This window comes from Thunnus albacares, chromosome 4 (genome assembly GCF_914725855.1).
Source record: "Thunnus albacares chromosome 4, fThuAlb1.1, whole genome shotgun sequence".
Taxonomy (NCBI): Eukaryota; Metazoa; Chordata; class Actinopteri; order Scombriformes; family Scombridae; genus Thunnus; species Thunnus albacares.
In genome coordinates this window covers 11450614-11471904 of record NC_058109.1, presented here as the reverse complement: position 1 = coordinate 11471904, position 21291 = coordinate 11450614, and the positions used below count along the sequence as shown (strand labels likewise).

The 21291-nt window shown below is 39.4% G+C and overlaps 1 protein-coding gene across 6 annotated transcripts in view; it reads left to right on the top strand.

Moving 5' to 3' along the window:
• nav1b (neuron navigator 1b) overlaps positions 1 to 21291 on the top strand; it is an 88532-nt gene that overhangs the window by 15921 nt on the left and 51320 nt on the right. For all 6 annotated transcript variants that reach the window (XM_044348010.1, XM_044348014.1, XM_044348013.1 and 3 more), the window contains 2 exons: positions 18830 to 19626; positions 19858 to 19946. In XM_044348010.1, the coding sequence (XP_044203945.1) occupies positions 18857 to 19626; positions 19858 to 19946 (859 nt within the window). In that variant the 5' untranslated portion in view covers positions 18830 to 18856. The remainder of the gene's footprint in view (positions 1 to 18829; positions 19627 to 19857; positions 19947 to 21291) is intronic.

Genomic DNA, 21291 nt, shown 5'->3' with positions numbered 1-21291 from the left:
ATTATGCATATGTCTGACCTACTGTAGCCGTAATCGGCTACTGACAACACTTAAGTGATTCATCATTTTAAATAATACTAATTTTTCATTGGTTATATACTTTACTATAGTATATTACTAATATTATTTTTGACTTAACAATACCTATTGAATTGGAAGATTTTGTATGGGCGTCCTTGGTCTTGGGGTGAGGTAATATCTTTGTTGTGTATGATTCATTTTCAAAAGATTACAGTATAATATCCGTAATGCTAGGCACAAGTAAAGATGTGGAAAGATGGTCTGTTGATGTTGGGTACAAACCTGGATGACCAACAGATTGTCTCATAAAAAATAACAATAATGTTGAACCTTACATGCATGTGAAAAAGAAGAATTCAACCAAAAGTGAAAGATTTGTGTCCACAGTTACGCTCCATTTAGGGCTGCAACTTAACATTATTTTCATTGCTGATAATTCACAAAATATCAAGAAATTGTGACAAACACGTTCCCACAGCCCAAGGAGATGTACTGTATTCAAATTACTTGTTGAGTACCAGTAGATATTCAGTTTACTATCATATATGGTAAAGAAAAGAGTCGAAATGTCACATCTGAGAAGCTAGGAACAGAAAATGTTTGGTATTTTTGCTTGGAAAATGACTAGCCAATTGATTTTCTGTAAATGTACTGATCCGTTAATCGCTCCATTACCACTAGCCATAATCAAGGCCAAGTTTAATGCTCTGTCTGGAGAGGATAGGCTTTTGGTGTTATGTGATTCACTTATTTCGGTTGCACAATTGTAGTTGTATTTTAGGAAAGGAACCTTTTTTTTGTTGGCAGATTTTATGTGTAGAGCTTGAGAGAGGACATTAAGTTCTTTGTTTGCAGTGTAATGTTTTTTATGTTTAAGAAGTTACATTCTTATTTCACCGCTGCAACTGTGTTTTTGGTGTCCTTATAACTCCATGTGGACTAGATATTTGTACAATATATGCACAACACTGTATGCAACATCTACAAATACTACTTGTACATTAAGGGCATTGTTGGCATTTTGCTGGTGATCTTGTCCACTGTGACATTCAACAATTGTGAAAGTTGAAGCTCCCTGTCTTTCACACTTTATTGAGCGCACCACACATGTGACCTTTCCATTACAACGGATACAGGAAAGACAAAGTCATCCTGCTGCTCACCTCAATAAAACAAGGCACTCTTATGTTTTCTGGAGCATTTATTCCTTTTTTTTGCTCCAGTATTGCTTTGTTTCCTTACAAATGAGGAGAATCAGGTGAAACTGATAGGGAGACTTAAGTCGATATGAAGAGGGAAGTAATAGCCAGCAGAGAGTGATGCCTCTCTCCTCCCTCTCTCCAAGCCCTCTAGGCTCTTCACAATCATAGGAAGAGACAATGGTGAACTCAAGGAGCCTATTTATAGCCAGCGATTGGCCAACACAAGCCCCTCTGTTTCTGCTCTGTGGACATCCGCCTTGGCTTGTTGTGTAGTATGTGCACATGTGATCATGCTCATGGCAGAGAGGGAAAAGAGAGAGAGAGAGGGAGAAGAGTGACAGGGACTCAATGGATTAATCCAGAGGAAGAGGAGAGGATAAGAGGCAGAGCAAGATAAGAGGCAGGGATGGGGCTGGGCTGAGGTCCATCCATCAGTGTGCGGAGGAGTGGTGATTGCTTATGGAGGAATTCAGCACAGTCTCTCTGCATTTGACCTGACTTGAAGCCAGGACTCCTCCCCTGATAATGGTCTCCCTTTTGGCAACATTTTTCACAGAAGCTCTGCCAAGTTGTCAGGTGAGGGAGGAAGAGCTGGAAGAGGTGAGCTGACTTCACGTTGAGAAATGTGTTTGCATAGCGGATAGCCGTCGCTGTGTTAGTGTATTTGGCCGTATGCACACTGATTTTTAGCGTTAAATCCACTGTGGCTGATGCTTTGGTTGATGTTGTTGTGTGTTATTTCCGCCAAAATAATCTTGTGTAGCCTCATTTTTGCATATTGTAAGTGCATGCTTTTGTACGTGTTCTAACTCCATTTGAATACTGAATTATTTGGTCAACAGCGACCTAATTGCAACTCATTAAACTAAATGCGTGTTCCTCCACAGTGTTCACTAATCAAGTGACTCATCCATCTAAATTTAACTTTTTAGCAATAAAGCTCTTGTTCTTTCTAGAGGGCTGTGTGATTTATTTTTTTTCCCCCATATGAGAAAACAAAGCCGGCTATTCAAACACAAGGAGCTAAAAGTGTTTGTAATATTTCATATGATGTCATTTGGTTGATTTAAGATATGGAAACATAACCTCCATTCATTCAATACACATTATTAGATACATTTCAGGAGGGAAATGAGTTAATTGTGTTTAGGGCAGAGGGAGTTTGGCAGGATGGTCTATGTTTAATGACTCTGTCTCATTCAACAAGCAGCACTTTGATGTTTCACTGAGTTAAACATGCTCTCAGACTCCTGCTCTGCGGCACACGCTGTGGCCAGAATGAGAGATTAAGAGATGCAGTTTCATTAATTAGTCAGTAGAGGTCACATATGTGCTGAGATTATGTTTGAGTGCTGTTGAGACACACCCTGATTCCTCTCTCTGGCTGTCTCTTGCCGTCTTTTGGTGTGTATGCCTACCAGTGCTGTTAGCTGCACTGATGCAAAAGGTGACAAGGTCTATTAACCCAAGCAGAATGTGTAAGCATCGGAGTGTGAAGTGCACATTTAATAAGCTGTGAGAGTAAGGTGAAGGATGAAGGACTTTGCTATCAATTCAATTCAACTTGAGCTGCTTGTACCTGCCTGTGAACTCACTGATTCTTTATCTTGGCACCTTTTAATTAAGCTGCGATTATGTTCAGCTGTGTGCAAGCGATCTAGTAGATAGCAATTTGTATCTCACAAGGTCAGACAGCATGTTTGTACAGTGTGTGCACATTAATTGCACATTTCTGAGTATTTCTATGTCCACATCTTTGACTGTAATCCTCACTTATCTCCTGTCTGTGACTCAACACAGAGGATGCAGGGCTTTAATTTCAAAACTGCCTCAGTCTATAATCTCTCCTCATGAACTTTAGTCATCCTGCGGAGCGATTTAACTTCAATGAGAAGCAATTTGCTCGAGTGTGCAACAGGGAATGTAACATACAACCCACCATCATGCCACCCGTTGCCTTGTACCTTCACACCAGTGAGCGTGTTGTTTCATTGCTCTCGGCGCACGCTAAATTTGGTCATGAACTGCTGTTTTTTTAAACCACATGTCCTTGGCCTGAACATATTCTGCCCTGCATGTTAATTACATGAGTCATTTTGTAATATTTGGCCTCATAACACAAAGGGGGGTTGTCTTACTCACAGTTTGTAATCCCCACCTCGAAGATTATATGAGAAAAAGTGTGTGTGAACCCATGCTGTCACCATATCATCACTCCTGTCATTTTTCTCCTGAGCTGACACCTCAGAGTCGGCTTCCTTTGGCCCAGATTCCCACTGAGGGTCGTGCTGAGGGAGCCTGTGCCCTGCAGGCAGCCAACTACAAACATGCAGTGACAATTCAAATCAGTCCAGTTCACTGGCTCTGCCTGTGACTCAGGACATTAAGCGCCAGGCGGAAAAGATGCATACGCAACCCGCCAAGCTGGGCTGTGACAGATACAGAGGGAGAGAGACAAGAAAGTATCAGAGTATCAGGCAGTTTTATGAGTATTTCACCAGGTATCTGGCCCAGTTTTAGCTCAGCATTTTTGACTTGGACTGGAACTGCGCCAGGTCCATTTGCAAGTCAGAAAGAGCGCATACCGGCTAAGTAGTCTGATCCACAGGCACCAACTGCAGCAGAGGATCTGTCTAGAGTATTGTTATGCAAGCAGGAAGGGAGCAGTCCCACTTTGATCCAGACAGCGGACGGAGGCTGGGATGCTTCGGGTCCTCGATGCTGTTTGAGCTGGAGGTTGCTGAGGGCGTTTGCTGTCCCGTCTGGGAACTTGCATGTCGGACAGTAGACTAGCACAGGGTTTGGAGCAGCCTCTCTGCATAATTAGATCATATAGTAAGAGTGATGGACTGATGGACATGTAATGCTTGGCATTCTTATTGCTGGGGCATCCAAATATTCTGAGCTTCCCCTGCACTTGTTACCGTCCTATAAGTTTTGTCAGCCTCATATTAGGTAAGTTTGAGTTCCTTACTGGCTACTGAAGACAAATGATGTCCTTTTAAGAGTGCATTATACTGAAATTTGACTATAGTGAGAGGATTTCAGAATCTGTATGCTAGCTGCTCGATTTGTTTTTGAATTAAACTAGATTATAAATGACTTTGTTGATCTGGACTTTGCATTCTCTCCTGTGACCTTGTTGTCCAAAACAGCTAAGATAAACAACTCTACTACTACAATTCAAGTCTATTACACTGTAGTATTTGTTGAGCATGTGAGCAGTTGGCAGACACAAACCTTTACAATACAGTGTCCCGTGGTTTACTGAGATATTTCAGTCATGTGTATGACTCCAGGCAGAGAGAGAGAGGCCCGAGGTAAACAGGACACAGTCGGACTGCAGAACTAATTCCTGCAAAGACTTTGCGGTCCTGTGCTGGACTTTTTTATTGTGCTTCCTGAGATGGGGAGTCATGTGCCCAGTAATTGTCTGGGGTATAGTGCTGACTCATACTAGTGTGGGCTACAGGCTGCCACTGCATAAGGCTCATGTTCACACTACTCATCTACTTAGTTTACACTGAGATACTGTAGACTGGGATCATTCGTTCATGCTGTTTGATGTCCTCATCAAAGAGTGAATCAACACAAGCTTATTTTAATGCTGGAAGCAATGAATGTCTTTGAAATATGAAGTTTGCATGTGTTTTTTTTTAGATGTGTAAAAGATTTTTGGACAAACACACATATCACATATATGCATACTGTACAAAATACAAACTTGTATGCACGAGGGCTGAATATTTTTTGAATTTTTTCAACACTAGCCCCAGTAGAGCATCTGAGTTTCAGTGCAGATACTAAAACAACTACTTGTTTACTACTTTCAGGGATAAAAACTTCTTCAAAACCTTATTTATGTAAATCTAATAACTATATATAATGTGAATTGTGGAGCTCAAATGACAAACTGACAGAGAATTATTCTCAGCTCTGCAGAGTGTTTTATCGTTTTTCAGCTCATTGTTTTGGTTTTCCGTCCAGCTAATCAGTTCAGCCTCTCCGCTCTCGTCAGCCTCTTTCCAGCTGCAGCAGGCAGCTGTTTCTAGTGAAAAACCTCTAATAATCTTACCTAGCAAACACAAAACAGCTGAAAAACAAAAAAAGTCAGCGATTAGTTTGTGCCTTTTGCATTTAGCCAGATATGTTTCTCAGTGGTTGGCGGAGACTAAAAGGAGAGTGACCGTCGCAAATTACATTCATCAGATTGTACAAAATACAACTCCAAATGAATGCTAATGTTGCTCTGTGTCTGCTGGATGTGTGACTGGACAACTGTTTGGTGAAACAACTTTAAATGGTGATAATATGTCAGTGGTGTGTTTACAGCTTGTTCTGCTGCCCCCTAGTGGCAAAAAGTAAAAACATTAATTAAAGCAAATGTTGCGTCTCAAATGTTGAATTTTGTCTAAATAGAAGGAGCCATACAATAATCTCGCCAAAATACAACGCAGTCTAAAATCATCAAAAATATCATATAATTCACAAACTGTCTAGAGCGGCAATGATTAGTTGACTAATCAATTAGCCGATGGACAGAAAATCAATTGCCAACTAATTTGATAATCGATTGATTGTAAACTTCTGGTTCCAGCTGCTTTCTCTAGTCTTCTGTGATTGTAAACTTGAGTTGTGAACTGTTGGTCGGGACAAAAAAAAGATATCTTGGGTTGTATCTTGGGCTTTGGGAAACGGTAAATGACCTATTCCAACATTTTCTTACATTCTACAGACCAAATGACTAATCTGTCGATTATTCTCTTGATTAATCGATAATGAAAATAATCTTTAGTTGATTAAAAACATAAGCAGAGAAGAGTAGGATTTGGACCAAACCTTCAGTGTCAGCTTTTGGTACATGATATCTGTACGATACATCTTGGTTGGTACAAAATAGTATTAAAAGTTCCATACCATGACCTGCTCTAATGCACATAATAAAGACCATAAAGTAATTCAATTCTGCATAGGGAGTCCATGCATGGCCCTGGGGAATACCACAATTGGTGGGTGATGTCATTGTCAATAAAACAGATCTATCGTGCACGCAACGTGCTGCACTTTTGAACTTAACTAATTTCAATGTCACTGTGGATTATGGGATGACAACACAGAAATAGTGCCCTGTGGTAAGACGACATCTATTACAGCGGTGAAAAATGCTGCTCGGGGCACAATTTTGTCTTTTCTCCACAGCCTGCATCTTATCCCAGTCACTTTGAGAGCCTCTGCAAGAAGCTTTGTAGCAAAGCATTGTGGTCACAGTGAGCTACTGCAGTGGAAGTGCTCAGTAAATCCAGAGCTGATTTCAAATTACACATATCTTCAAAATAATTATGATGATTGTAATATTAAAGCATATGCATGCACAGCGATGTTATGATAGGACATTTTCAAATATCGGAGAGCAACATGTTAAAAGGGTGATTTTTGCTCGCTCTTAAATGCCACGTCCCAGTGTGTCCTGAATCCAACTGTCCGTGTATGCGTGCGCATGTGTATGAGTGTGTGTGTGTGTGTGTGTATATGTGTGTGTGGTTTTTCTGGTTTGGAATGTCTATTCCACAGACACGCTCCAGTGGTAGACACGCTCCACCTTGGCTAACCCAAAATGACATGTGTGCCGGCCTCGGAAAACCTGATAGATATTTTATGTGTTCCATGTAAAGCTGTTATACAATATTGAGCGTTCAGAACAGAGCTGTGTCAGAGATCAGAAACAAGACGTGACATGAGGTGAGGAGTGTAGAGTTACCAGCTCTGGCCTTTACGCCATGGTTTGTTTCTGGTCCAGTTGTGTGTTGTAAAAACAAATACACCAATTTAAAGTGTGGTAAAAGGTGTTTTGATTTAGAAAACATATTGTGAAAGTAACTTAATGAATATTTAATGATTAAAAGGCTTTTTCTTAGAGCGTTGTAAGAAAAAATATATATAAATCACCTGAATTGAACCTCAGAAACCTAATGAAATGTAGTTGTTGAGTCCAAAGTCTTCAGGTTACACTTTGTCTGTCACTATGAACATCTTGTCGGCTGTTGAGTGACATGGTACAGCCACTGTGCCTCCCTGGAGGAGTAACATTTCAGTGCAGCTTTCCCTCCACTGAACAGAAGCTGAGTTGAAGCAGACATTGATGGAAGGACACAGGAGCCCTTGGTGATAATGCTGTAAAGACAAACTACAAGGCATTGGCTGTGTTTGAATCCTTTCAGAAAACATGCATGGTATATTGAGCCCACTGGGTGACAGTTAAGATCCCACCTTGCTGATGTTGTTAAATTTAGTTCAACATCTGGCGGCCATAGTGCAGGTCCTCTACTGTTGGGTGTGTGACTGAATAGCTGACTGCGTTTCAAGTTAAACAGTCTCACCAATTTCCAGGAACTGAGCATAAACTCTGAAACCCAGATGTGGACAGTAGCACTTAGAAGATATAATACATGAAATGCTCCACCATTTAAAGGGGCATATTGTACCTTTTGGGATTTGTTGTTGTTTTTATACTGTCATGATGTTGGATGTCTATGAAAAACATGGTAAAAGTTCCAAAACTTGAGGTGAACATATGTAAAAATGCTCCCTGAAAATCAAAAGCTCAGGCCTCAGCCTGTTCTGAATGCTCTATTTGCACCTTTAATCCCTCCTCATGACAATGTCAGATTGTTCGCACATGCCCACAAAAGGCTGATGGTTCTGTAGCCTTTGTTGCTATGGTTGTTGAAGAAACTGATCAGTGCCAGTTTAACCATACTGTCTACCTGTCTGGAAGTGATAATTATGGCAAACGAAATGGTTATTATTCAAAAGGTGAAGTGTAAAATTTTAACAGATTTTGCAGAGCTACTGTATTTTATGGTTCAACTGGTCTCTCTTACCTATAATTAATAGAAAAAATATATATATATGTATGTATAGTTTTAAAATGTGTTTGCTGGTGTTGCTCGCCCTCATGGACCATGTCCACAAATTTCAACTGAACTTGACTGAAAAGGAAACAAAAATTGGACCAACATCGTAAAAAAAAACAAAAAACACCCTAAAATGTATTCTTCATTTGTTTCAGAACAGGGGTAGTTAGGCTGTTAATTTTGGTGGCGGTATGGAAACTAAAAAGGTTTGTTTAAGGCTGACCATATGGTTACATTTTTGCAGTTCCAGTTGAAATTATGTGAAGGGAAAAGAACAGACGAGGTAACACACAGTGAAGGATTGTTCCTGCTATATTTTCCTTTTAGGTGTGATTTCAGCTTTAAAGAAATGCTGACTTAGTATGACTGGACTAGGACTTATGTGCTTCCTAAAAGGACAGCTCCACTCTGCCTGCGTTCGGTCTGGTGTCGATAATACTGACAGATGGGTCGTCATTTCAGTTGGTCACTTTTGGTTCTGCGGTGTTAAAGACTGAGCTCAGTGGTGCCACTGAGAGCCATATGTATACAGGTTTTCACTCCAACCATTTAAGCTGTTTTCACTAATTAGACCCCCTCCCCCCCTTTCTGGCTAAAGGTGTGTGTTGATACCACAGTCAACTGCTGTAGTCTTTGATATGAATGCAAATCTACTTTAGCATACAATTGTAGATTTCTTCAAATGCAGTAGTAGCACCCTGGCATACAGTGTTATTTTCCATTTTTCCCTCCAACTGCAAAAAAGAAAATCCTTGTGTTTACTGTTTCCCACCACACTGCTGGCTCCCGGGGCGAGCTGACCATGGTGACAGCTTTCAGGAATGAGAAGAGTAGACGCTCAATAGGTCATACAGAGTAAACTTTGACTTGGGCTGTGGCAACTGAAGGAACTGTTTGTCATTCTGGCTATGAATGTGTGTGTTTGCACAGGTGTAGTGTGTGGGGCCATTTGGGTTATCATGTGTGTACCCTCAGTAACATACTGTATCATTGCTGTTGTGTAAAAATCAAAGGTCAAATTCAATACTTTTACATTTAAACAGATATGTAAAAGTAATGTTAATGTTTTCAATACAAACCCTGTTTTATGATGCTTTGTTAAAAAAATGTAGCTGGAATTTTAAAGCATATTCAGAGATATAAAGTTTTCACACAACAGAACATCTCATCTTTAACATACTACCCAAAAGCATGGACTGATGTTCAATAACTGAATTTTATTTGCAGTTTTAAAAAAACAAATAATGAGGCTTTGAGTAGGTGCATAACCTTTGTCCTTTTTTGTGATCAATGCATTTTGCAGTCAGGACACCAATTATGAACTTTGTTAGCTGTCTTGTGTTGTTTGGAAAATGAAAAAGTAGTGATCATCAGGCCTTTGCTGACACAACCTGTGAATTCACAAGGAACTAATTTTGACTCACCTGATTATTTGCCTTTGTAACTTTTAGAATTTAACTCTTTATTCCCAAAATATTGGAGTTATTTCACCTTCGCTTATAGGTCACCATTCATATGTTTTCAATTAGATTCAGACAAAGAACAGAAAGCTGCACACATTTTTCCTCACTGCAGTTTTTTTCTTTTACGCCTCTAGGATGAAAGTGAAAAAGCCTGTTTTATTTGCTTATTCATGAACTGAATCACTTGCACTATTTTAGGTGTTTCTGCTGCTGCTTCTGCTGCTGCATAGTTTGGAGACTTTTCAAGTCTATATCTAACGCACTTTTCTTCCCTCTCTCTCTACCTGTTCTAATGACCTAGTTCGCAGTCTTCACATGGACCGATGGTCCATCACAGACAACTGCCCACTCATTGACTCATCACAGCACTGCAGTATGCTCTGCAAACTGCCTCTCTATTCCTACTTAAGAGAACTGTGTCAGTTGCATAAGAGCAGCATAACTGCAGAGGCAGGTTGTTTCAGTGTGCATAAGGGATTTTACAATACAACATCTTGTGCTGCTTATGATCCGTTCTCTGATCCATCTGGGGAGATATCTACTTTTGTTTCAGGTTAAAAGTGATGGTTTATGTCAGAGAAGCAATGCAACCTGGGATATTATGTATGAAAAGGCCTCATTGACCCCATTCAGCTGTGATCTCGCCGACACTGCAGGTTTAAATGGTTCATTTTAATTGGACTTCAAAGAGACATTAATGAGCAAAAATGTATGACTTTTTCAGAAATAAATGATCCAACTCTTCTAGGCCTGTGTTTCTAAAACTAAATCAGGTCACTGCACGATTCAAACACTGTGAGTGTATTACCTCTAGGCAACATGACACAAGTCCTCAGAACAATGATACTGAATGATTGTAAATAGCTATGTAATGCACTTTAGAGTGACACTTGTTCATTATTTTAATGTTGGTGCTAAAAATGATATAGGGATGTCACTTTAAACAGTAGACAGCTTATTGTTAGAAATTAGAACCTGACAGATAAACCATCAGGCTGATATCCAGTCTAGACAGTAAATATATGGAAATGTTTTTTGTTCTTCAGACTTCAATGTGAAATAAAATAATGGATACTACATTAAAGTGCCAAGTTTCAGTTTTAATTTGAGTAGGTTTACATGGAAAGAACTGTGTGGGAGTTATAACCCTTTTAACACATAGTGCCCAAACTTTAGGGGTTCAAATGTAATTGGACAGATAGATCCACATGAAGTCAAACAAAAATCTTATATAAATCTTAATTTTGTTGAAAATCCTTTGCAGTCAATGACTGCCTGAAGTCTTTGATCCATAGACACTTTGTATCTTTCCCGGTGATGAAGTCTTCTCTTCATTGTTGACAAGGTATGCCTACATCCTGGAGAGCATTCTTGACTTACTGTGCAGTCATGAAGGTTTTTTTCTTCACCATGAAAATATTTATCATCCACAAGACTTTTTTCTCCTTGGTCGACCAGCTCACTTGTCATTTTCTGCAATCCCTGTGTGCACCTGCTTTTTGTTTTTTTTTCAGCCTCATCATTATCTTCTTCACTTGCATGGTCACCTGTTTATCCCTCATATTGACAGACAACTCCTCCTCAATCGAGCATTCAAAACATTTAGTAGCCAAAATGTCCAATTATGTTTGAACCCCTAATCTTTTGCACTATGTTTTCAAAGGTCTATATTTCTCACACAGTTTATTATTGACATAAAACTATTAAAGCTGAGACTTTTAATGTAGTATCCATTAGTTTATTTCAAATTGTATCTGCTAAGGTGCAGAGCCTGAAGAACAAAAATATGTCCAAATACTTAGTGTCTGGACTATATTTGTTGATATGTAGTTCATCTGTATCAAGCTATCTTAAATAACTGTGCTCTTTTTTGTGTGGAGAGCCAACTTTACAGGATGGCCTTTTTAGCTGCAGGGAAGCAATTCAAAGCCAAGGAACACATTTTTATATTAATATATTGTATGAGATGAAACCATGCCAAAACTTACATCTGTAGCACGTTGTATCATGATTACCTATTTTAAAATGAACCATTTCTCTGACAGCAGCCGCAGATAAATTTAAACAAAGCTTTGAAGAATTAAGTTTCATGCCAAATCCTCAACAATTAAATCAGTCATTCGATTTAAACTAACTCGGGTGACAACATGTATAAAACAGGTCGCAGAGGCAAATCATCTGCTGTGACATCATTGATTGAGGTGTAGCCAGAAGCACAAATGCTTTAATATTTCAACCCATTGAGATCCTTTGATCAAATAAGGATTTACCCTTTCTTGAGTTATTATTAACCTTCAGTCTTTTCAAACAGTGCTAGCTGGACACTGCTGCCTGCAGAAGCATTATTCAGGGTGTTGATGATGTCATCATGACATTACTGACCACGGTTAATCACTTGAAGTGATTTATAAGGGATAAATCCCTGTAATGGGCCAACAGATTAACTCACTCGCCTAAATGCCCGCTCTAATCTCATGTGCCAGAAAAAGTACAGTAAGCTTTCATAAAAAAAGACAATATGTTAGTATATGGTTTTATGGTAATCTTTCACTAATTAGTGTTCAGCAAACACTGCTTCACAAGGAAACTGTAATGAAACAACATGTATTTAGGTTATGACAAACAGAACAAACACTGTTTAACGCACATGCCTTCATAAACAAACACAGACACCGCAGTGCTGCTGCAGAAAGATGTAACTTTGTTATACTTGTACGTGTGATGGATCGAGGAGGGAGAGACTGACTATTACCGATGTTGGAGAGACAATGTAGTTAGAAAAAAATGTAATTCTTTACCAGGAAACACACCCTTAAAACATGTTACTGTATAAACGGAGATGTTGTTGATACCAAATTACATTACAATTACATGATTCACTTCAGTCTGGCTATAATCTAGTTGGACCTTTTTATCTGCTTCCGTACTGGCAGGTGAATAAAACATTATAGTAATCTGATTACAAAAAAGCAGCTGTTTCCACACATTACGGCTACTGTTAAAAACAGAAAAGGTGTTTTTTGTTTGTATGATGTATGAACAGACATGTAAATACAATGTCACACAAAACACTACAGCATATATATCCTAAACTAATTCATAGTGCTCAACTCTAGAATGATCTTGATGATACTTTTTTTACCTACCTCTATTTTCTGAGTTTGGGTGACCATAAAGAAATAACAAATAGTGACAACTTGGTGGGAAATATCTCTGATTACAGCTTTAATTGCGCACACACACACACACACACACACACACACACACACACACACACACACACACACACACACACACACACACACACAAAATGTGTTTATGTTTTCAACATAATCTCCTACCTTGCTCATTACAGATTGACCTCCTCTATTAGGTTGTTATAAAGACTGATAGCTCACCTCAAAAGATTTTTGCATTATATTTAATCAGATTACACTGAAATACCCTCTTCTTTCTCTGGTGCTCTTTTTCTTTGTGCAACAATTCAAAACAAATATGTTCATAATAATTTTTCACATTTTAACAAGCAAACACGCAGCAAGATTAATCTAATGCTACTGTGGATACAGTTTCTTCACTATGTATACAAATCCTTGTAATAATTAACCGGATTGACCTGGAATAATAGATTTCAAACATTCAATGTAAATAGATGGACAAAGAGACAAAAGAAACTAGCTTTGAGTTTCCAGCTGCTTTGCTGTCAAAGTATCCCAAATAGCTGAAAAGCAGTGGTGCTGGAGGGAAAATTTGACACAAAATAGTGCGGCTTTTAGCTGTCACAAACAATGGCAGCACAAAGTCTGGACTGGTGTCTCCTAACAGTGTGTCTTTAGTCAAATGTATGAAGAGCCTCACTTGTGTCCACTTGTGTGTGCGTGTGTGCGTGTGTGTGTGTGAGGTGACCTCAGTTTGTGTTTTGCCCCCCAACAGAATTCCTCTCTGACAAAGCTAGGGCCACAAGAGGAAGCAGTGAAAATCAGGAATCTGGGACTTTGTGCTATATATAAAAATTAGATCAGGGCTCTTGTAAAACTAGATAGTGCAACAGTGTTGAGAAAATTGAATTATGTAGATAATGATGCACTCGTTCAACTCTATTATCTATTGGTGCTCAGCTAGAGCGGAGAGAAACTGGAGCAGGAAGACACTGAGATTCTGTCTTTTTTTTTTTTTTTGCTACCAAAGGCCCAAATTCAGCTCTGTGAAACATCTGCAAGTGAAGGGAAAAAACTCGCCATTTCATAAGGCAACACCTCACAAGATGACATTTGGCACAAAACAAAACGGCAATTACAGAAGGCATCATAAACCATGACACGGTTGACTGAATGATGATGACTTCCAGGTTTGGTCATCTATATTTTACGACAGTCGTTTCTTCGCTCCCCAAATTGATAGCATTTGGGAAATGGACTCTTCTGATGTCTTATGAGTGTATTATCAAAGCCTTTGGCACTGCAGTTTGGGGACTTTACCAGAGTAAAGTGATCCTGTGCCGACATGTTGTTGGTCCGTACAAGTATCTTTAGTCTGGCCCCGCGGGCTGATTATAGGTTTGGAGGACTGGGGCGGTTTTTGCTCCTTGTACTGCTGGCTGCATACTTTGTTGATGGCATGTTGAAAGACTGGCATGTTAAAAAGGAGCTGAAACTCACCCTTAAACAGTGACAGAAACATGAGCCCCAGGGGGAAAACAAAGCATGATGTCACCAGAGAAAAATCGAAATGTGAGTCACTAATAAGTCAGGTCATAATAGGTGAAACGTGTGACTGTGTGTGTGTGTGTGTGTGGGGGGTGATCTTAGAGAAATAAGCAAGAAAAAGAGTGAGTGGAGCTGCAGGATGTAGTGAAGACATGTAATTTCCCTTCAGCCTCTTCACTGGCTTGTTGTCGTCCAGTATTGATTTGCTCCCGCTCACTTTAAAACAGCACGTGGGTCTAAATTGTATTACTGTAAGCTGCATCATACTGTTATGTGTGTAGCTCATCTCAGCAGAGAGCAAGTTAGTCTGCACCGCACCGCACTGTTGTCTCCTTATTGTCTCTGTGCTGAAGATTGACTAATGTTGGACATATATTTATTCACGCAGGTAAGACAAAAACATCCTAACTCATTTAACTCTGTCAGTTTAGATTCACAGAAAGATGCATTTTTGATTTCTTTTGAGGTTTTCATAGATAATTCAGCTCAGTAAACACACTATTATTAGTTTCGGAAGGTTTTTATTCCATTTTTTGCATAAGTATGGAAACAGTTCATTACATTTAACATTAATGGGAATATTTAATGATTCTGCATACCTTTATGTACTGTATCAATGTTGGAAAAACTATATGTTTTAACCATGTCACCCTCTAAAATGGTTTTCCTGCTCAGTTACATGCACTTGCTTGTGTTTGTGTCTGTGTAAAGCAGTATTTGTCGTGTGTCAGGTTGTTTTTAAGGCAGTGGCCCGTCAATCCTAACTTCACATCATGAATAAAACATGTGGAGGAGAGATATTTAAGGGCTGAGGGGCACACAGGGACACAAACATCATTTTGCAGCTTTTAGTTCAGTTATCAGCATGTATTCTATAAAGTGATAAAAAAGTAGACAGTCTAGATCATATTTAATTTCTATAAATCACTAGTTTCTTACAAGGTGGTTTACTATCTGTATAGTAAGCATATGAAACTGTCTATAGTTAAAAGAAAATGGGAGAAACCACAGGAAAAACAACAAAGGAGGAATTCATCTTTCAGGAAAACCAGACAATATGTATCACATGAACAGCATAAAAAGAAGTAGTAATAACAGGAGTATAATATAAGCCCCTTTCAGACAATTAGATTAAGCCAGAAGTGTTACAAATGATCTGTTAAAGTACTATAATGGTATTTTGTCTTTCAGATGTACAGGATATGTAAAAAATAGGTTTTATAGCTCTGCAGAAGACAGAACAAGATGTCTCTTTAATCTTTTTCTGCTGGAGCCTTTATGTTAAATTGATGACATTCAGTTCAGAGCTGTTCCCTGTTGAATATGTTACGAAGCAGGTTCGACCTTGTAAGATTGCTGTTGTGACTTTTACTTTACATTGGACTTTACATAGAAAATGTATACAGGGTAACGTGGTATGGAGTGAAGAATCTGAATCAGTCGCTTAGAGGATTTTTTAAAGTGGTTGTAATCAAAATTTTTCATAATTTTTCATTCACATTGTCGCTCATAGTGATGAACCTACAGAGAGAATTGACACCCAACTCTGCAGCTCCTCCTGGCTTTACGGAGCTTCATAGCGAGTTTCATCTCATTGTTTAGCTGTCCGGTTGCAACTTTACTGTTTTAGTTCCCTCTCACCATTCTCATAGTGTTTGGCTGCAGCAGGCAGCTGTTTTCAGAGAAAAAGGTCTGAAAACCCACTGTACACTATCTGTTCAGCACCAAACAACAAACAGACACAGTTAGTGATTAGCTGGTGAACACAGTGAAGCATTCAGCAGCTAAAGAGACAGATATTTGACTCAGGAGATGATAGAGACCAAAAACTGAGCTAAAAGAGAGAATATTGGACTTCACCAGGTGGACAGAAACACAGCTCCAGATGGATGGTAATGTTCCTCTGTGTCCGCTGGATGTGTAAATAAGCAACTGTTTGCTAACAAGTTATCGACTTAAAAGATGATGAATAATATGACCATTGACTGTATATAAATATGGACGACGCATCTCCACTTCCTACCACTATGTATAAGTTAAGCCAAAATATCTCCTTTCCGGGAGCTGCCATCTTGCTTGTCTGACGTCATTTGGAGTCTGCGCAGTAAAGTCGGGCGGCGGGATGATGGCCTGTGGGACACGGCCCCTCAGTCATCCCGATGTCTGACGGAGGTTTGAGAGTGGCTGTCACAGCTGTCGATCATGACGCCACTTTTTTATATCGTCAGAGAAACTTATCTGAAAAATGAACACTTAGACAAACATCAACGTGATGAGAACTACCTACCTAACTACCAGAAACCATCTTTCAGAAAAAATTGACTTTGATTTTTTAGTTTGGCTCAAGTCCCATCCGCTAACACGGAGGGGGTGGGACTTATGACCTATACTGCAGCTAGCTACCAGGAGGTGACCGAGATGTTTTTGCTTCACTTTTGGGAGCTGTCACGACGTCCATATTTATATGTCAGCGTTGTGTTCACTACTTGTTTCCGCTGTTCACATTAAGTGTTACACAATGTTCAGTTTGCATTGAACTGAAAAATATAAATGTAACTGTGGCGAGATGACAATAAAGGACCTTGTATCCATGAAACACGAGTAAATACTTAAGATCGAGCTCATCTTGTACTATTACTGTATTTTACTTTTAACTATTAGTTATTAGTTAACAGTATAGGATTGGATGTGAAGATGGAGGTGATGGAGTTGGGAGAACCCACCATTACGGTACATCTTCGGAGGAGAGCTGCTATTTGCGGGCCCTGGTGGGGCCAGCCGGTGTTGGCATGGCCTGAAAGGAGCCGTTCTCCTGCTGCCTGTGCCAAGTGGTGTCAATCTGCCACTGGCTTTCACAGCACGTCTTGCACTAGAGGTTGTGGGTAGAGGACCAGGAATACATTAGGCAAAGCTGTTGAAACATATGGCCTCTCTTTGGATGCAACCGAGGACTTTGATTGATTTTGTGTCTAGCTTTGATTATTTTTTACATCGCATTTTAAACACATTGTAATTTAAGTAAATGTTCTTGAGAGACATTTAATTTCTTTTAATCCTTGTTTAACCTGTGTTTTTTTTTTTTTTGGCATTTCCTTAGAACAGCTGCTCTACTTCAACAGTTAAGAGTGCAACTTAAATAGCATTCAACAGTAGAGTTTTATTCACTTTTCTGATCTCAATGTTTCTACAAGTTGAGGAATTTGAACTGGTGACTAGTCTGGTTCTCAGACCTTTAGACTGCTTTGATGTTGTAATTGATACATAATGCTATAATGGTCCTTCCCCTCAAACCATCTTCTCTTCTTTCCTCTTTCCCATTCACTTACATTCACCTTCAGTCAGGAGGTTCGTGGGTAGAAACCCGCTCTCTGTGAGGCAGACGCACTGGAATGCACAGCTGTTTTACAGGATTTTGTACTCTATACATCTTAAATGAAAGCTTGTTATCCATCATGTACAGCAAAGATAGATGTCCACAGCCTCCTGATTATAAATGCTTTATATATGGACCTGCATATCACTTCTTCATTTGACCATTTTTGACTCACACATTAAGTTTCAAAACCTTCTTGCAGTATATTCTAATATTTATATTTTTAATCAACCTTTTTATTGTTTTATGCCTGTAGGGTCAATTAGATTTTTGGGTTTGGCAGTAACTAGGTGGTCCACTTGTATTCAAGAGGTAACGCCAAACAATGATGAATTGAAGGTTTCAATGTTTTATTGACTTTAAAAGCATCTTTAGGAGCAAATAGATCTTTTTTCTTTATTTTTAATAGGCTCTTCTTGAATAACAGTTTGAAAGTTTCTAAGGAACTCAGTTGTAAATGTTAAGTGTTCATGCGTCAGTCTGTCTAACAAATGACCAATCTGTAGTCCTATGACACTGTTACCGTTTTTTATTTTACTCTACATTGGTATCTATTAGCACTTGGTAATAGCTGTTGTTCCTAACACCTCTTAACATTTTATACCCTTAACTGTTATTTTCTAGTCAGTTGGGTCTATTGTAGGGCTGCAGATGTCTTGCAGAGGCTGTTGTCAGATGTCTTGTTTTGCCCAACCAACAGTCCCAACCCAAAGATATTCAATTATAATAATGACAAGACAAGGAAAAGGAGCCAACTCTCAAATTTGAGAAGCTGAAACCAGCGAATGTTGAAATTGAAAACAGACTTTAACAATTAATCAGTTAACAAAATAGTTGTAGTACATTCATTTTCTGTCAGTCGAACAAAGTGATTAATCAACTAGTGAAAAAAGAAAAAGACAACCCCCTTTTAAATTATAATACACATACTGTCTGTATATATAGTGGTTGATATAAATTATGTACAGTATATAGAATATCTTGCACTTTGTCATGTTAACCTGATGAAGTCAGTAAACATTATCCATTCAGTCTAACAAAGTTACTCCAATGTGCAAATACTCGTGCATAGAATAGACTATAAATATTAACTTATGTTTGCAGCTTTAGTTTTGTTTGATCTAATTTAGTCTCCTGTTTTCCTCTCCAGATCTCAGTCAGGTGACTCTCGCCAACCATGAGCGGTGGAGTGAATATCAAAGTCATATCTCAGAACCAGAGTGACGCAAGTGTCAGCTCTAGTTTGCCTTTACCTCGAAGCATGATGCCCCTCTCCAAGATGGATCCCAAACAACAATACAGAGTCCTCCCCAATCCTACGGTGCAGTATCAGCATGCCGCCAAACGACAGCCGTCCTACTCATCATCTTCCGTTTCCTCAGGTCCTTCAGAGCTGCTGAGAGGCGCAGCTTTAAAGAACCACCTGCTGCAGCAAAAGAGCAGCATGTATTCTCATAGGAGCCCAGCGGCCACGGAGCGAACTGACGGAACATGCTCGGCGTACAGCAGCCCTCAGGTACCGAAGAAGGAAATCCGACGCTCTAAAGATACACTGGACCTCCGCACCAGCACACTGACCCAGAAAGCTTTACGAGACCTCCAGTTAAGAAGAAACACCAACAAGAACTGGACCTTTGGAAAATATCGTCTGAAAAATGTTGACAATGCAGAGGAGGATGAGTCCTTGTGTCGGCTCTCGGCTACTAACCAATTTAGCCAAGGAAGAGGACGTCTCCTCTACACTAAAGGTACAAATGAGAATGAGATATCTTCAGCTGGAATGGGGAACTTCCAAAAAGAGGTGAGGAACATCTCCAACCAGGACGCCTCTGAAGGAGAGGCGTCCAGTAACAAACCAAAGTCTTCATATCAGACATTCAACATGCACCGCAGAGGGAGTGAGCCAGGAAAGGTGAACATGGCCACTGTCGCTCCCTTCAGGTTCAGGTGAGGGCAGTGTTTCACCTTTTAAGATGGGAACATAAGCTTTTTTTTTCATAGAACACATCAGATATGTTGTAGCCTCAGGGCAGCTCATGCTTTGTCTTATAAATCATCTCTGTTTAAAAAAAGTATTTAGCATTTTTTGTGGCGTTTAACTAAAATGTAGTGGGGGGGGGGGTTGTGTTTCGGTGATGATTAAAATGTTTTTGCTTGTGTTTATCCATGCTACTGTAGGTTTCAGGTCCATGAGGAGATGGATGCCTCCCTGGATGATCTGAGTGACTGTTCCTCTGATTCCATGGAGGTCTGCTGTGACGATCTAGGTGAGTCTTTCTGATTCTCCTCCCAGTGATCTTTCTACAGGCACAACTGAGAAAGATTGTGGCATTTAATTCAAATGTAATGTGTTAAAACCAATAGTTCCCAACCTGGGAGTCCGGACCAATCCTAGGAGTCACAAGATAATTGACTGGGTGTTTTGGTAATATCTGCTCTTTTCTTGTGAAATATTGGAAAAGATTCTTTCTTATTCAAATAAATCAATCTGAGAGGCAAAAATCACTCTTTGGTTGAAGTCCTCATGTAGAGGTCAAGGTGCCCACCATGAACCACAATGCCCCCAGTTTGTGCCTTGCTGGGCACATCTGTTGAATGTCATTCTCCCTCTTTCTCTCCCCTTATTTCCTGTCACCTCCCTCCTGTCGGCTGTACATCTCAGACATATGCAACCTGTAACATGTGGCTTCATTTCAAGGAGTCACAAGCCAAAAACGTTGGTAACCACTGCTGTAAACCTACCAATGAGCAGTAACTTTAACATGCAATGATGAAACAGCAGTGAAGGTTATCATCCAGGATCTTAAAATTAAACAGCTGTACATAAAGTTTAATCATGTTGTGTTTGACCTACAGTTGAATTTGCTCTCTCTTCTTTGAAACTTCTTTTTTTCCCTCTGTAAAGTCGTTGTGCCAGAAAAAGTAACTTATATTTAGGAGTTTTTCATACAGTTCATAGAGTTCTCCTCCGAGTTGGTTATGCAAAACAGAATCTTTCCAGTTGTATTATAATGCATCCTGTAACACCCAAGCTTTAATATAGCTGAATGTTGATACTGGACTCTTTTCAGCATGGCAGTTGTTCTCACCAGAGCTGCTGCCAACTCACAACAAAAACTTCATACTATATGTACCACCTGTTATGTGCATCAGGATTTCCTGAAGTACTTTGCTTCTTTCTTTATGTGCATGTGGGAAAACACGGATTCTTGGCAGAGTGCACTTCTCTCAAATCACACAGCACTGTTAACCCAGCGCTGTTTCTCAAATGTTTTTGTGTCTCTAGTGTGCCATCGTGATTTAATTTATGTCATTTAAGTCAGTGCTGCATAAAACATTAAAAATGTAATGTTGTGTGTTTGTTTTGGTGCCTGCAACCCTGTACCTCTCACACTGTGTTGCTTAGAGACTGACAAACATAACGTGTAAACACATATGCAGTATTATAGTATACTGTATAGTATTTGCTTGGTCAATATTTCATTATTTTAAGAGAACTTGGAATATCTTGCTGAGTGAAGGCAATTCACTAGAAGTAGATAAAACCACAGTTACACTGCATTACATTACATGATTAAAGATCTGCTTTAAATACAGTAAGTGATATTGATT